The sequence below is a fragment of the Mytilus trossulus genome, chromosome 9 (genome assembly GCF_036588685.1).
Source record: "Mytilus trossulus isolate FHL-02 chromosome 9, PNRI_Mtr1.1.1.hap1, whole genome shotgun sequence".
In the NCBI taxonomy this organism is placed as follows: Eukaryota; Metazoa; Mollusca; class Bivalvia; order Mytilida; family Mytilidae; genus Mytilus; species Mytilus trossulus.
The window spans coordinates 64026491-64043262 of NC_086381.1; the positions used below are offsets into that span (position 1 = coordinate 64026491).

Sequence of the window (16772 nt, forward strand, 5' to 3'; positions counted from 1 at the left end):
AGAGCGTCCTGAGCCTCCCCGTCGCGAGAATGCATAAAGTGATATACAATCTTGTTCAGAAAGATGTGAAGCTTCTTTAGAGTCCGTTTGGGTTTTGCTGCGACTTCTATTCAGAGAAGTAATTAAATTTCTAATGGAACTGCCAGAACAAATTAAACAAGTAATCCCTTTCTGGACTGGGTTTAATGGCCTAGTCTCAGAATCACTTCCTTGTCGGACACTTGTTACATATGAACCAGTTGTTGACTCGAAGCCAAGCGATATGTCCACCGTTTATACAACAATGAAGAAATGTATGGACATGTCAAAAGAAGTAGGACAGGACTTTGCAATACAGACGTTTGATCAACAACTTTTCGCAGTATCACAGCACATCACGGAAGTTTTTCAATCCCATATTTTGAGGCTTGGTGGATTTCACACACTTTCTTGTTTTATAGCTTGTATTGGCAAATTGTGGGCAGATGGAGGTCTTTAGGATCTTATGGTTGATTCTGGTGTTTATGCCGGATGCAGTGTCGACCAGATGCTCTTAGGGAAACAGTTTGACCGATCAGTTCGAGGTTTAACACTCGTATATGAAGCATTACGATCGTTATGGTTTGCTTCGTTTTTCAAATGGTGTGAGGAAAATGATGGAATTGATGCAATACCAAAGGATGTATGGGTGATGCTGTCCAAATGTCAAGCAAAGTTTTCAGATGAATCGGAATCTTACAAAGATGTACTTAACGAGTTAACGATTCTGTATTCCACCCATGTATTACAATTAACAGTTAGATTCACGGGACTGGGGATATCTCGAGTCTCCGACATTTAAGTACTGGGATAAGATCCGGAACGCGGTTGAAGTAATGCTTCAAATCATTCATGCAGAACGGGAGGGTTTGTGGTCATTGCATTTACATACTACTACTGATATGCTGCCATACTTCTTAATAACACACAGAACAAATTACTCCCGATGGACCCCGGTTTATATTCTTGATATGCTTGATATCCCTCATAAAGTCCAATCAGCATTTGATTCTGGTGAATTTCAATTCACCAAAAAAAAGGGAAGTTTTAACGGCATTTGGAGTGACATGGCCACCGAAAAAAAAACATTATGAAAGACTCTTAAGGGCAGGGGGGGGGATGTTGGTTTAATCCGCAAAAAATATGCTTTGATTAGATGGACATTAACGAGACATGTCCTCGGTCATTTCGGTTCAGAAATGCGTGAAAGAGCTTGTTTGTCCATAGAGAGTGATTTATCTCACGAAGAAATTTAACCAGCAGCAATGACACGAGATAACCAACAGGTTAGTGATTTTATAGATCATATCATCAACAAAATGACAGATCCTTTTGATGTTACCTTACATCCAGTTCCTCTCATAAACATTTCAATTGGGATGCACGCATCTAAAGAAGTTCAAGATTCTTTCTTGAATCGTATTAATGAGGGGACACAAAGGGTTAAATCCTTTGTTGATGGTTCTTTGTCGAATGGGCAGTCTCGAAGTTTCTATAACCCGATATCAAGATCTGAACTAAAATCTTTCGAGGATATGACGAAAAAAATAAACTAAAGTGTCGTTCTGGTGACACAGTTAATGTGCATATCAACCCAGAGTTTCGGCAAATTGTCGAGAGGATATAACAGTTGAAAACGTTCTGTCCTATCCAATTGGCTCATGTTCCATGACGATGGTACAATGCGCAAAAATTGCAAGGCAGATTTAGCTCACATACTGGAACGTCGATCAAAGTCATTTTTCAATCCAAAGGTGTTTCATGTAATCGAAGGAAAAATCATTCCAGACTGGAAAAAATTTCTTAGTTCAGGTAAAAACAAGCAGTCACTTATAAAGTTTCTTGGTGAATTCACTTTGCAATACTGTGGATTCATTAATATTCGTTGGATACCAATTTTCGTGGATTTCGTGGGTACAGGAGAACCACGAATTCAAATGTGCAACGAATTATAAGTTTTCCAAAGGAATTAGTGTAGACTTTGCAAAAACCATGAAATTAAATATCCTCAAACCACGAAAATTGTTACTCACGGAAATAAATGAATCCACAGTATATGAAAGAAAATAGTTGTCTAATGGATGGACAAAAACTGTACCTTGCTGGATCATTTCCCAATCCAGAAATAGTGAAAATAATAAGTCCCAAGGGTATATCAGATTGCAGTGAATTGTCAAGTACACAAGAAGAGGCATATACACGTATTATTCTGCATGCATTGAAGCCGAAAACTGTACAGGGAAAACGGTGTAAACGGTCGCATTATTGTAAAGTCTCCGGATACGGACGTGCTAGTACTTTTAATACATTATTTCCCACAGATGACTCATTTATCTGAATTGTGGTTTCAAACAGGAATGATCACTAGCATTAAGGATTGTCGGCGTTATATTCCTGTTCACGAGCTGTGTGGGTCGTTAAATTCAGTTTTGTTTAAAAAGCTGCACATGCTATTACAGGATGTGATACTACATCGTCTTTATTTGGCATAGGCAAGAAATCCATGCTAAAGGCACTAAAAGAAGCGCCTGTTGATTGCAATGACTTGTCCCAGATATCTTTATTAGATATAGAAGATTCAGTAGCCGTCAGTCGGAAACTCGTAACTAGGCTTAATGATGATAAAGGAAAGTCCAAACGCTGCCATAATAATCCGAACAGTTTCCGGGTGACATTAGCCACATGTAAAGATTCAAGCTTGGTCCGACTCCCTCCTTGTGAAGCATCTTTCAAACAGCACGTCCTTAGGTCTTCTTTCCAAACCAAAATCTGGTTGACTGCACATATCGCCAAGTCTGCTATTGGATCGCCTCTACAGTTTGGTTGGAAAGAAGGAAAGTGTGGTCTTGAACCTGTCTTGTTTGAAGGTCAAATGTCATCTGACTTCCTTCAAGATTTGGTGTGCACATGCGAAGTAAAACCAGTTTGCAGTAAAAGTTGTGTGTGTTTTGAACAGAATTTGTCCTATACTGAACTTTGTCAATGTCAAGCATCAGACCTTTGTAAAAACATCAAAACACACCTGTTAGATATAGATGATGATGATGATGATGATGCTTGATTACCTGACCTATTTACGTCTTAATAATGCTAATTCATACATACACTTGTTTTGCTTTTAGTTTTTGTCCATCTGTTCTAGTGATTTAATATACGTTTAGTTTACTTTGACACTGAAGCTATTTCCGTTTATTATGAAAGGGCGATCGGACATTCCGAATGTTAAAAAACCTCAAAAAACGTTGATATGATGCTAACATATTTTATAAACCTTATATGAATACATTTTGATTTTACAACAAAAATATTAAAAGCAGCTTTTATCTGAAAAACAAATATAAAAAATTTACGAAAATAACCATCATGACCATTGAAACTGAAATCAATGGAATTAACTTTTATCCCTCCTTTACCTGACTTATAACTTTTGTATAGTAGCAAGTCGTCTTCAGACTTCATTTTTATGGGAAAAAAATATAACCAAAGTTCAAGGTCATCCTTGTATGGAAACTTAATGAAGTCATAAATAAACAAAATGTATCATATAACGAAAAACGTCAATTTTAACGTTAAAAATGACGTTTTTAGGGCAACAATTGTACTCACAACAGGTTCCATATATGTTAAATGGAATTTTGTCCCCTGATTGTTTAATATGTTTTATGTTCCTAAGTTTAGCCCAAAATAGACAGTGAAGACAAAATTTTGTAATATTCAATTGTTGACCTTTGACCTCAATTATGCGAAATTCCGACCACTTCTCATGCTTACGGCATCATTAATATTAAAGTTAACAATTTTATCTGTACAATGATATATAATTTAGCCGTGTGTTCGATGGGTGCATTAAAAAAAATATTTTTGGATTCTACCGCTGGTCTACAAATGGTGAAACTGAATATGCCATCAAACTTTCAAAGTCATATAGTGCCTTCGATTTAGCATGTATAGACGACAATACCGTAGCTTTCACTATTGTCTTTTTAGTGATAACCATTTGACGTGACTCTGTACTTATACATCCCGTAATCTAGGTATTGTGTCATGGTAATATTTTATATTTAAGAAATAATTCCTTCGTGTTATGCTCTATGCTCATTTTAACATGGGTAGGCATTATATTTGTCGATATTTTACACTGAGCGTTAGCGAGTTGTAAAATGTGGTCAAAAATAATGCCTACCCATATTAAAATGAGCATAGAGCATGACACGAAGGAATTCTTTCGATTCTAATAGGACAAATACAGTATTTTCATAGGTCGAAGCGTACGAAAATATCGTAAAAATGTTTAGCTGTTCACGTTTCCTCCCCGAGGAGTTTGTGCATTACATTTCATATTTGATAAAAATATGAGCAGGGTAAATATATATTGTTTTATAAAATTATATAATTAAAATTTATGCTAGCTGCTTAAATGTATACATTGTAAAGGATAGCGATGGAAATAACGTTAATATACACAGTAAGTTCGTGTGCATGTGTCATACATATTTGTTATGCTAATTTGAACAAGGCTTTGATTACAAAGCGTAATAAGGACGTCATATTAGAATTTAAAATGCAAAATATGAAATAATTCAATAGAAAAAAAACTAATGGCCTTATATATGTCGTGTACATGCTATAATTTTATACAGGTTTTTACTTGTACAAGCATTTCATACAAGTAATTACCTATACAAATACAATTGTACAAGTTATTACTTATACAAAAGCAATTGTAAAAGTAATTACTAGTACAATTTTTACTGAGAAAAATATAATAACTTGTACAAATCATCATTTTACCCTTGCCTATTTGAATTTCAAAACAAATCGTTACCCTTTAACTGATTAATTAATTATTTAGCCTAAAGGCAAAATATCATTGACCAGTCACAAGTAGTTCATATCAAACAGATTTAAGCAGACAACTAACATGAAACTGGTACACACGCTAAAACGGAAATCAATCTGGATTGGATTTTTACAGCCAGATTGATTTGATTGATTGGTGTTAAACTTACATCGGTATTATAAATAAGAATATGTGGTTTGAGTGCCAATAAGACAACTCTCCATACAAATCACAGGGTATAAATATTATATGTCAAAAACAGCCTTTAACACGGAGCTTAGGTTCACATCGAACTGCAAGCTATAAAGGGCACCAAAAATAACTAGTGTAAAACATTTCAAACACCCATTAACCAAACCGAGAAACGCAAACCACTAAACAACAGGCTTCTGACTTTGGAACGGCGTATAACAATGCAGCGGGTTTTTCATAGCGTTTAACTTCTATTGATGGAGGAAGAAGTAATACCTTGAAAGAACAACCGACCTCAATCGCAAAATAAAAAAAAACAGTGACGAGCTTACGTAATTAATCTCAAATCTCGACTTTATACAAATATTTTCACATTGTTAGTTCAAACAAATTTCATAACAATGATGTTATGGAATGGCAATTTTCTAATTATTTGGACTACAGACGATAAATCATAACAGATTATCCAACCGAAACATAAAACTAAATATATGAACCAAGGATGTTGCAAAATACCGAAAAACGTCAAATGAATTCACACTCGGTATAACAGTCATTTTTGAGAATATGACGATGATAGTATTGAATGGCAGTTTTAAAAATATTTGGACAATAAAGGATACGACATGACACAGTATTCAAGCGAAACCATAAAAACGTCATACATAATAAATACATGCATATTGGATGTACAAAATACCGAGACACTTCGTATGGCAATGTAAATTCTTCGGTATAACAGTCATGGTCATATTTAGGAACTCGTCGTGTTTAGTACTTAGTAGACATACGACATAGATGTTAACCACATTTTAAGACTTTAGAAAAATTACATAAGTTAATTTAGAAACAGACACAACCTATAGATCAACCAATCCGTGATGGTGTCCACGAAGAAATTTTACGAAGTGTAAACTAATTTAAATCTTTCCTCCTCATAACTCTGTTGGAGCAGTTTCTGCGTAAGGATCACACTTCTGTATAGTGTGAACATGTATGAGCAAAACGTATGAATTGAGTTATGTACACACCATACGACGGAGCAGAGGGTATGATACAATTTGTTTTGTATATCCTTGGCATTAAAATAATCTTTGATCGATCCTGATGAAGTTGAATCAAGAAAAGCTGTTTTAATATTTTTAACTTATCAAAATCTTGGATAAGTTTGATATCCAGAATAATCTGAAATAGGAGAGGAGAACAAGTACAAACATTTTATAAAGTATCGCTGACGTCTATATTGGGCATTTATTAGATCTTCTACAAAAAGAGATTGGGCCAATCTTCTATGGTTTAATTCACAATCATTATGAGACTTTTAAATAAGAAATCTATTACAAAGAGATAGGGGCAATCTTTTATGAATCGATGCACACTTAGGCTTTAAAAAATATATGACTTTCAATCTTTATCAAAATTCACAATAACACAGGTTGAATTGTGTTCTTTTAGGTGATATCAATATTTCTTGCTTATCTGAACATATAATCGAATTATGAAAGCCTGATGATTGCTAAGAACTGCAATTTTACTGTTTGAGTGTCTTCAAACAATAATCAAGAAGGATATTTTTAACCAGAACCAAACATTCAACAATAAATTCGTACGGATATTCACATATCTTTAAGATTACATAAAGGTATTGATATGGTCATTATTCAATGGTAAATTATGTTTTTATTTTTATTAGCTCGAAAGATATAAATATATCTTCAACTGACACTTTTCATTGGAAATTTTAGATGCTACATTATGACAATTTTGGTGTACACGCAAGCGCAGTCAATAGTTGATAAAAATAAGCTTCGAATGTGGTAGGGTAGCGAACAAGTTGTAAATTACCAAAAGGGTTTGCGTTCTTATTTGTTAAACTACATGTATATGCTTGTTGAATTATACAGGGCCTTCCAATATTTGCTATATTCTTAGGCATTTCTATAATTTAATTTATTTTGAAATTGAATGTGAATTGTTGCTAATTTAATATATTTATCATGTTTTAACTATTATGTAAAATAAAGGACTATAAATTGCCTAAATAAAAAGATCAAGACAGCTATTTTGCAAAATATTAATGTAAACTTTAATTTCAAAAACTTTATCAAGAATAGACAGATTGGATTATAAAACATCATACAAATATTATAAGATCTATATAATATATAAAAATCAAAAAGCTAAGTAAATGTTTATAATTTTTATATCCTGTATTATAGTGATTGCCTGTTGTTGACCTTATAACCCGGTTCAGTTCCTGCAAAGTGAGGTAGGTGTGAAACTTGAAATTATTGTGTCATGTCTACCGCTGGATAAATTCCACTACGCATTTTAGATCCATCCTGACTCAATTTTGACTGCATAGTTTTTGAATTTGGCATTTCTTCCACATTTGCATGTTGTCCGAAAGTGACGTATACTACTGACTTCTGTAAACAGAAAAATAATGTATATGCAAATACACAATACAATTATTTAAAGACGTTTACTGTGGTTCGTGCAGCGTATTCTCAAATTTTCTATGTTGTGTCATGTGTACTATCGTTTGTCTGTTTGTCGTTTTCATTATTAGCGTTGTTAGGTTTTTTCGATTTAGGAGTTTGGCTGTCCCTGTTGTGTCTTTCGTCACTATTTTACTCATTAAGTTTTTACACTCATACGGAAGTTTACAATATACTGTAGTGTATGTAATAAAGAGACGATAATTAGGTTTGCATACTGCAAGTAAGAAAACAGGGGATAAATTGCTGGAGAATTCTTCATTTTGAAATTTGTATGCAAGCCGGTTAATTTTAAATGGTTTTACCGCGCCAACTTTTAGCTATTTTCATTTTTTACATAATTGTTTTTTTTGGACATTTTGTGGGGCTTCAATTTACTTTCAACTCTCGCCAAATAGATTATTCACTTTTCATTCTTACTAGTGCCGAATATTCATTTTCTAAGACGCCCTCAAAGCAAATCAAATGGTTTTCTTATAAAAAAAGGTTTTGATAACTTAAAGACTTAAAGGGGCACTAGCTACGAGATATATGAAGTAAGATTTTTTTTGTTCAATCAATAATGAAAGTGAAATAGTGAAATAAAAATTCGCTTTTCGCAGTGAAAATGGTTCAATTTTGACAAATTAAGCGAAGAAGCATTGATAATTACTTATTCACTTGCAAGTGAATGAGTCGACCTCATTAAATCCATATTCATGTGAACTTCAGTTTAACCCATAGCTAGAGTTTGTCAACGCATGCATTGTACGTGTACTGGTTAGTTAAAGAAAAAGAATGTCAAAAATGAAAGTGAAACTACGGTAAATGATTTGATTACTGATTTGATCAATATAAAATCATTCTTATGTGGTTTAGAACAATGAGAAACATATATTTTTAATATATAAAATACACTCAAACAGACCTATAAAAATCCCATTGCACGTGTTGGTTTAATCTATTCATATCTTTATTTCTGTTTAAATCGCTTATATGGCCATCTGAGGTCAAATCGATAGTTAATTAGATGGCGTCTGGACTAAAATACACACGAAACGAACCTACTTATTATCTACCCCATGCTCTGTAAACTGTTTATTTTAGACTTTTGGTAGTTTGGATAAATGTTTTACATTATCATAAATCAAATATGAAAATTTGAGTCAAATCTTTGACCACGAATTTGACAGCTAGTACCCCTTTAAATCAGTGTAATATAAAAGATTCATTTTTTTATATCAATTAAAATATGGGCAAAAGATACCAGAGAAACAGTCAAACTCTTAAATCGAAAATAAACGGACGTCATGGCTTAAAAATAAAAAAAGGCAAACAAACAAATAATAGTACACAAGAAACAGCATAGAAAACTAAAGACTGAGCAACACGAACCCCACCAAAAGCTCAGGGTGTTCTCAGGTGCTCCGGAAGGGTAATCAGATCCGGCTCTACATGTGGCACTGTCGTGTTGCTCATGTTATAACAAAACGGTAAATAGTCTAATTCGGTAAGTCACTTTCATGAAAAGGGAAAGGGATAGTAGTTACGACGTAAAAACAGATCCGATATCATCTCTGAAACGGTTATTCCATAACGGTCAACCAACTCGTGAAGGCGTCCGTAAAATTTATGAAGGGATGATTTCAAGTTCACCATTTGGAACTCTTGGTTTAATAGCTTCCTATTGAGCATATTTTCTTGTTTTTTTTCTCCATTATTGAATTACTAAAAAAAAAAAAAACCGACAGCATGCTTAAAACATATATATTTTAATACGTTTTACTATCTTAATATACAACACATTTTTTTTTACTATGACCTGAAGATTTGTTACATAAAATAATAATTTGTTTGATAATCTTAATGCTAAGGTTCTTTTTTGATATTAATGAAATGGTATGTACTTTTTTCAAGGTTGGAAAGTTGTATGTCTATTACTTACCACGTACAACCAACTGTATACATTAAATATGCTATTACCTAATGTGAACAGGGCCGGTTTAAGGTACCGGTTCTTGATGTTTTCCAACTAACGAATGTTCAGATTTTTTTTTATGATAAATAGAAGGACTTACATCAGTGTCATCCCATGATGTACAACAGCAACAGTAGGATGCTGCAGCAATGGCTAGTATCCAATCAAAAGCACCCAACACTGCTATGAAGGACGACAAAACAACCGTATCAGTTCTAGGTTCTACTCGCTATAGGATAAAAATAAATATATTTCATAACTATTGCCACTATCATCTACGTCATCAACAGTTAAAAGGTCCATTTGTTATCAACGTAAAGAATTATAACTCCTGGTGTCTTTATCTATCAGACTTTGCAACTGAAGCGACGTTAAGTTGCTAAATGCTCAATAAAGCATAACAAGGATGACACTGCCACTGTTTCGGAGAATTGTGTCATTCTTTTTCACGTTAAGCAGAATCTGCTTACCCTTGCATAGAATATGATATCACCTCCAGTTGTTGGTGGGGTTCGTGTTGCTCAGTCTTTAACTCTCTATGTATTGTCTTGTGTACTATTATTTGTCTTTTTTTAGCCATGGCGTTGTCAGTTTATTTTCGAGTTTGACTGTCCCTCTGGTATATTTCGCCCCTCTTTCAGCATAATTAACGACTAGTCTACACCTATTTTTTTTGGATACAAAAGTAGTTGGTCATTTTTCTTTTTTTATATAATTGAATATTTCTTTTGCTTGTATACGGGATGTATATGCTGATATACTTGTTTTGTTTTTGTTTTGAAATTTTCGATACAGGTTTTTATCCCTTATTCACTAGGTATATGGTTGACAGTTGTCTCATTGGAAATCATTCGAAATCGATTAATTTAATACATATCCATTTTGATTGACATTTATATCAGTTAAAATAAAGTAATTCAATTTTTTAAAACACATAAGCCTGTCAACATGTTTTCGAATCAACGTGATTGGTATCATGGCATATTGAATATACACATGTTTTAATGTACGAGAACACAACTGTAATACTAAACAACTAAACATCTTTGGACATTCATGATGCAGTTAAAAACGGACCTTTCACAAAAAAATGTTCCATTGTGAAGAAAAACAATTAAGACGTTAAATTAAATTTTCATACAGACTGCAATATAAAGATTTTGGAGCAAAATTTTGTATACATGCATGTATTTTTACCATTCAAAAAACATAACGACTTATGCAGCAATACGTTTTCTTAAAATACTGGATCTCCGAATAAATCGGTCAAAGCTGTCACACGATAGCGCTGAAATCTGTCCAAAAAGATAGAAATCACAATTTTTAAGGAGTTAAATACGAAACCCTTTTCTGCTTTATGATGTAACCTCTATGAGTATTCTAAAAGCCATTGTCATAGTGAAACTTGTTAGGAATTTGTCATGAGTATGTATACATAAATAAGTGACTGTACAATTGCTTGCAATTTAACTGTCAACCCGCTATCACATGAATTCACGTAAGTTGCTCTTAAACATTTGAAATAAAAATAGAACATAGATAGTCATGTCGAACAGGTCAAGTCACGCAAAGAATATATTCATGAAAGACAGTTTTCAAATTCGAACCTAATATCAAAAACTAGATACAACGGAAAACAAAAAGATACAATTTAAATATAAAAAATCGCTTAAAATATTAAGCTCGTACAAAACGAAAATACAGGCAAATTCCAAAAAGAATCCCGAATACAGAAAATTTCTGAAGTGGCCATGCTTGGCTTTTGAACATTATATTACGATCAAATATATATGTCTAGCTCAACACACAAAATATACCAACAGGTTGATCAACAACCATGGATATAACTGCCTTGCTACAGCTATTGAAATGTTGAAAAGTAGTTACAAGGAATTCTAAATCGTATTATTGACATTGTAACCAATGCAATAGACATTAACAATCTAGCAAACATGATTTTTAGTTTTACATATGGTTGGTAAACCGGATTTGTTCTTTTCTCTATCGAACAGCGGTATACTACTGTTGCCTTTATTTATACTGGTCCAAATCAAATGGGGCACGTAACATAAACAACTTACCACAACCGCTCCGAACACTCTGAAACTAAATACACCTGGTACAAAAAGAGTTGCAGCGACAATATTACAAACCATAAAAGTTATTTTCTGAAATGAGATGGTTAAGTTTATGTATGTCGCTCTTGTTGAAAAGAAAACTATTTAGAATGTAAAAACGAAGTAAAGAAAAGCCAAATTTATGTAGAGAACTAGTTATTAGCCTTTTATAGTTGACTATACCGTATGGACTTTGTTGACGGCTTTACGGTGACATATAGTTGTTAATCTCTATGTCATTTGGTTTCTAGTGGAGAGTTATCTCCTTGGCAACCATGCCACATCTTCCTTTTTAATATATTAAAGATTTGCTACTAAGATTGTTTTGTTTTTAAGTGATTCTTTAAAGTTAATTTTACATTTTCAATGACAATGACTTTTTCTTGAAATAGTATGAAATAGTTTGTCAATATGTTACATATTTTTAAATAGCCTATCGCTTTTTGTGTTAGTAAATTGGAAATTAACATAATTTCGTTTAATTATAGACAAATGCAAGGGTAGAGGAAAAATAGATACAGTGCATGAAGTCAGTAGATGGTAAAGCAAACTAAAAATTCTGAAATCGACATTTGACTTTTACCTCATTTAAACTGGAGTGGGGAGTTATCTCATTGGCAATAATACCACATCTTTTTTTTACAATTTAATAAAATTGTTTGTTATAACATATACTATTTCTTACCAAACACCTCCAACTACTTTGACGTCTTTGGGTCATACAAAATGGAAAGCTTCCAGTAATTATAAACTGTTAACGAGAGAAAGAAAATTTGATAACCTGATGTTTTAAATATCAACATGTATATGAAGATACATTTTTGTTTGATTGATTGGCTAATTAATCATGTGTTTATCGTTTGAGATTCATTGGCAAATAGTATACGGTCACATGTTTAAACGCTCATATAAGCATTTAATACTGCCTTGTACTAGACTGAAACACAATATTGATATGTGACCTTCATAGCTCACAAGCTGTTTGAAGAATGGCATTTAGACTTAATTGGATATTTTGTCTCCGAATCCTCAAAATGCTGTATATTATAATTCAGCGATTATCCCGCAGAAATGTGCTTGTTTTAATCACATGACAACGTTGGTTTGGTTTCTACAGCTGAAAATTTGTATTCGCTCTGGTTTTATACTACACATGTAAACATGTGGCGAAGTATCCATGACGTTTTCCCCAGTGACCAAGCAACTACTTTTATTATTTCGATAACAACATTCATAAATAGAATAAATGGATGTAAGTTGTGCTCACCCATCCAGAAAACAGGAAACATATTATGTCATAAACAAAGAATGTTTGAGCCGACGACACTTGATTTTCACATTCTTTTTCATCGTGTGCAGTTCCATTGTTATCAATGTAGCTTCCATTGTTATCAATGTAGCAATCTTTACTCATATTAACATTGTCAATGATGAATACAGCAATACCCAGTATTGCACATAGTATACCAATGCCTATGTGCAATCCACCAAACGCTCTCAGTGTCGTCATAGGATAGTCTCTATTGACTCCGTTGTCTTCCTTCTGTACATTCATTATCAGTTGATTTATGATGGTGTTGCTGAAAAATCTTTACATCTATCAATAAACGCAAGTACAAAAACCAGAAATATGACAAGGAAAAATATTCAAACATCATCCAATATCGGTCTTGTTAAAATTGATAATGCGTGAATTCAGATAACGGACCCGGAACAATGAGATATATATAAGATATTTAATATAAATGGTTTTAAAACAGATTTTGAACTTGTATGCATTGTTAAGAGTTAAAATGACCTTTATTTGCAGTTATTTATAATAGTAATATATATCATCCTTTGGAGGAAGTGTCACTTTAAAAGAAAACACAGGTTAATACAAAGGTGCTACTACCACAAAAAAGCTGAAAGGTTGACAATTTACTGTGAAGTTTTAAAAATAATTTGATCTTTTTGCTTTAACATACTATTTTATATACTAGTATATAAAGTTATTAGTTAAAGAAGGCGTATAATTTTCTTCTTTATGAAACTGATAACAAAAGGATCGTATCAACAAACACGTAAATGTACCACACTCTATTAACGATAAAACAGGTAAAGGTCACATTTGTAAACAACAATATTTGTTTTACCGACAGGAGACCTGATATTAAGCATTTGAAACTATTGCGTTATAATTTTCTAGTACAATTGAATTCGGAAAAATGAATTTATTATTTAGATATATTCAGACATTTCTTTCACAATGCAGGTCATGACCACTTCATTTTTTTAGCTACAGGTGTTATTGGCTCACATATATAGCTACAAATGAAATAGAGAATGGAAATTGGGAATAAGTCAAAGAGACAACAATCCAACTATAGAGCAGATAGCAGCCAAAGATTTAAAATGGGCCTTCAACGCAGCGCATCCGGAAGTGGTCATGGGCTGGCCCCTAAATAAAATTGAGTACTAGTTCAGTGAAAATGGAATCACACTTAACTCTAAAACATATAATTGAACTAAAATCCGAACATACAAGACTAAAAAAAGGCCAAAGATCGCTGAATTATGACAGGCGCAAAAAGACGGCGGGGTTAATATAAATTAAAGAAGATGTGGTATGATTGCCTATGAGACAACTCTCCACAAGAGATCAAATGTCACACAAAAAAACGACCGTAGTTAACGGTACGCCTTTAACAATGATCAAATCCCATACATATTAAATATGCTTTGTGAGAAATCAACCAAATAAATATCCTTGATATGTTCATTTTTAGAAAATGTCATGTTTTACAAATGTTACTGTATCTGAGTAGAAAGTTAATGAACTATGGGTATATCAAACAGTTCCTCGGAAGGTACATATACATTGTTGATAAATATTCCGTATTAACTTAGCAAATGATACACGATGGTCTTGAAGTATAGATTCTGCGTACTGACATTGTTTGTCATCTAAAGACGTGTTATAGTGTTCTTTTATTTGTTTTTATTAATAATTTTTTTACCGCTTTTTTTCGTGATATCCATTTAACTTGGCTCTGTACTTATACATCCCTATAAACTAGGTTCAATCCACAATTTTTAAATTGGAAAATGCCTGTACCAAGTTAGGAATATGACAGTTGTTATCAATTTGTTTGATGTGTTTGAGCTTTAATTTGATCTTGCCATTTGATTAGGAACTCTCCGTTTTGAACCTTCCTCGGAGTTCAGTATTTTTATTATTTTACTTTTAATTCACACCAAGCTACACCAATCTAAAGATTACCGTAGTTGATTTTAGCACAATCTTACGAATCCGCCAGACCTCCCCCTTTCCCATTTTTTATTTGAGTTTTTCTAGCGAAACGAACGTGTGGTTAACCCACTCATAAGTCTAGTATAGGTAAAGAAAAGGAAATATTATGACATAGGCATGTAATGGTTTAATTTTAAATTGTTATTTGGATGGAGAGTTGTCTCATTGGCACTCACACCACATCTTCCTATATCTATGTAGTTTTCGGCACTTTTGTCTGAAATACTGACGAACAGGTCTTAAATATGATCATTAATTTTGCACTCGATTTTTAAGTAAATTTCAATAATTTTTAAGCGCATGTACGACTGCAACCTTTACCTAAATATTTATTAATCATTCGTTAATACTTCATCAATTAAATGAGATTAACTAAGGACACATCTAGCGACTTATTTTCGCGTATACTTTATTTCGCGTTAAGCCCTTTCTATCTTTTTTGCGATTCTCAAATTTACTAAAAAAAAATCCATGTTTTACATATTAAGGACGATAAATATTTGCGATATTTTTCTAAACGCGAAATTCGCGAAAACAAATCGCTCGCGAAAATCTGTTGGTTCACAGTAACACTCAATACGGCTGTATAAAACGTCTTACCTGAAGAGGACAGATTATCTTTCTAATTGGTTTACTATCTGAGGATGTGTGATTGCATTGCGAAATAAATTGATCTTTACATTGTTATCTAACCGGGGTTTTACAGTGCAATACTGTTATAAAAATGGGTGTATGTGATAATTTTTAATATCCTGGTTCAATAAGAATAATGGGAGAAATGTTAATAGATTTAGTTTCATTATTGATGTCAATTGAATATCCTGGTAAGGGGGATTAAGAATTTGTTTTGACGGTATATAAACTTCACCCGTTATTTGTCTTGCATTTTATATACTTTGATGAACAGTCATTTCCTGTACTTTGGACCAATCAATGTTAAAATATTTTTTAGAGTTAAGGTAATAGTACATTCGTCTCAACTCGGCCGATTCCGTACCCTCAAGAGTAGCGGATTCTACCGAGGATTGCCGAATGGGTAATAGTAATGAGACGTCGATAATTTATCAAATCTCATATTCAGAGATTGTATTTATTGTAACTATTTACTTTTAAACTTAAGATCTGCATTTCACGGAAAATCCTGTCTAAACTAAATCCGTTGTAAAAATATTCGGAGAGCTGCTTTAATGGAATTTATTTAGAACTTTCGAAATAAGGCCGTGTTCACGTCAAACGCCATGTACAGTAAATATGTTTACATTTAATTTAATGTAATGTACACTGGTTTCACATTTAATTTGTTCACATCTATAAACCTTGTTTAATTACCTGTACATAAGATGTGTTCACACTTGTAAACTATATGTCATGTAAATGTTTATTACGTAGAACCGAATGCAAATTTTTCGGACAACTTTTCTAGCAGTTAGGAAACGACCAATTGACTTTAAAAAGAATTCGAATTTTTCTGTAAAGTATTCCGATCCTCAATTTGACAAAAAAAATTATTCATGTCATAGAAATGATGAAAAAAATATTCTGAATCCATAGTTTCATCATACATTACAGTGTCAAATATTAAAAAAAGATATTTGATTGCTGGCATCGAAAAAAAAACTGAATAAAAAGGCTCGCGCCAAAAAAAAAATCCCCCCTTTTTTTGAGGTTAAGTGGTTGCTCCTTTATTAAAGCCATTTTGACGATTTGCAGTAGTTTGAAGATATTAAAGATGTCTCGATTACGCATTAAAAAATGTAGGCTACACCAGTATGCTTACAGACGAAGAAAAGGGGTTGAGATGTTAAGGATCACTACATTTTTTATCTTTTCTGTTTATTTCAAATGGTATTTTTTC

The 16772-nt window shown here is 32.9% G+C and overlaps 1 protein-coding gene across 1 annotated transcript; it reads right to left on the minus strand.

Moving 5' to 3' along the window:
* Positions 1–7112: 7112 nt before the first annotated feature.
* Positions 7113–15566, minus strand: LOC134684126 (uncharacterized). The gene is made up of 6 exons (XM_063543407.1): positions 15518–15566; positions 12893–13222; positions 12311–12376; positions 11590–11676; positions 9609–9737; positions 7113–7479 (listed from the first exon to the last, which is right to left on the minus strand). The coding sequence occupies exons 2-6, from the start codon at positions 13178–13180 to the stop codon at positions 7339–7341; spliced, it is 711 nt and encodes a 236-aa protein (XP_063399477.1). The 5' UTR covers positions 13181–13222; positions 15518–15566; the 3' UTR covers positions 7113–7338.
* Between the last annotated feature and the right edge of the window lie 1206 nt (positions 15567–16772).

What these genes read in the sequence shown, in the direction of transcription:
- LOC134684126 (XM_063543407.1), bottom strand. Translation starts at nt 13,180, where the DNA reads ATGAATGTACAGAAGGAAGACAACGGAGTCAATAGAGACTATCCTATG. An exon ending in AAAGTAGTTGGAGGTGTTTG is followed by an intron (nt 11,677 to 12,310) that starts GTAAGAAATAGT and finishes ATCTCATTTCAG; the next exon opens with AAAATAACTTTTATGGTTTG. An exon ending in GAGTGTTCGGAGCGGTTGTG is followed by an intron (nt 9,738 to 11,589) that starts GTAAGTTGTTTA and finishes TTTATCCTATAG; the next exon opens with CGAGTAGAACCTAGAACTGA.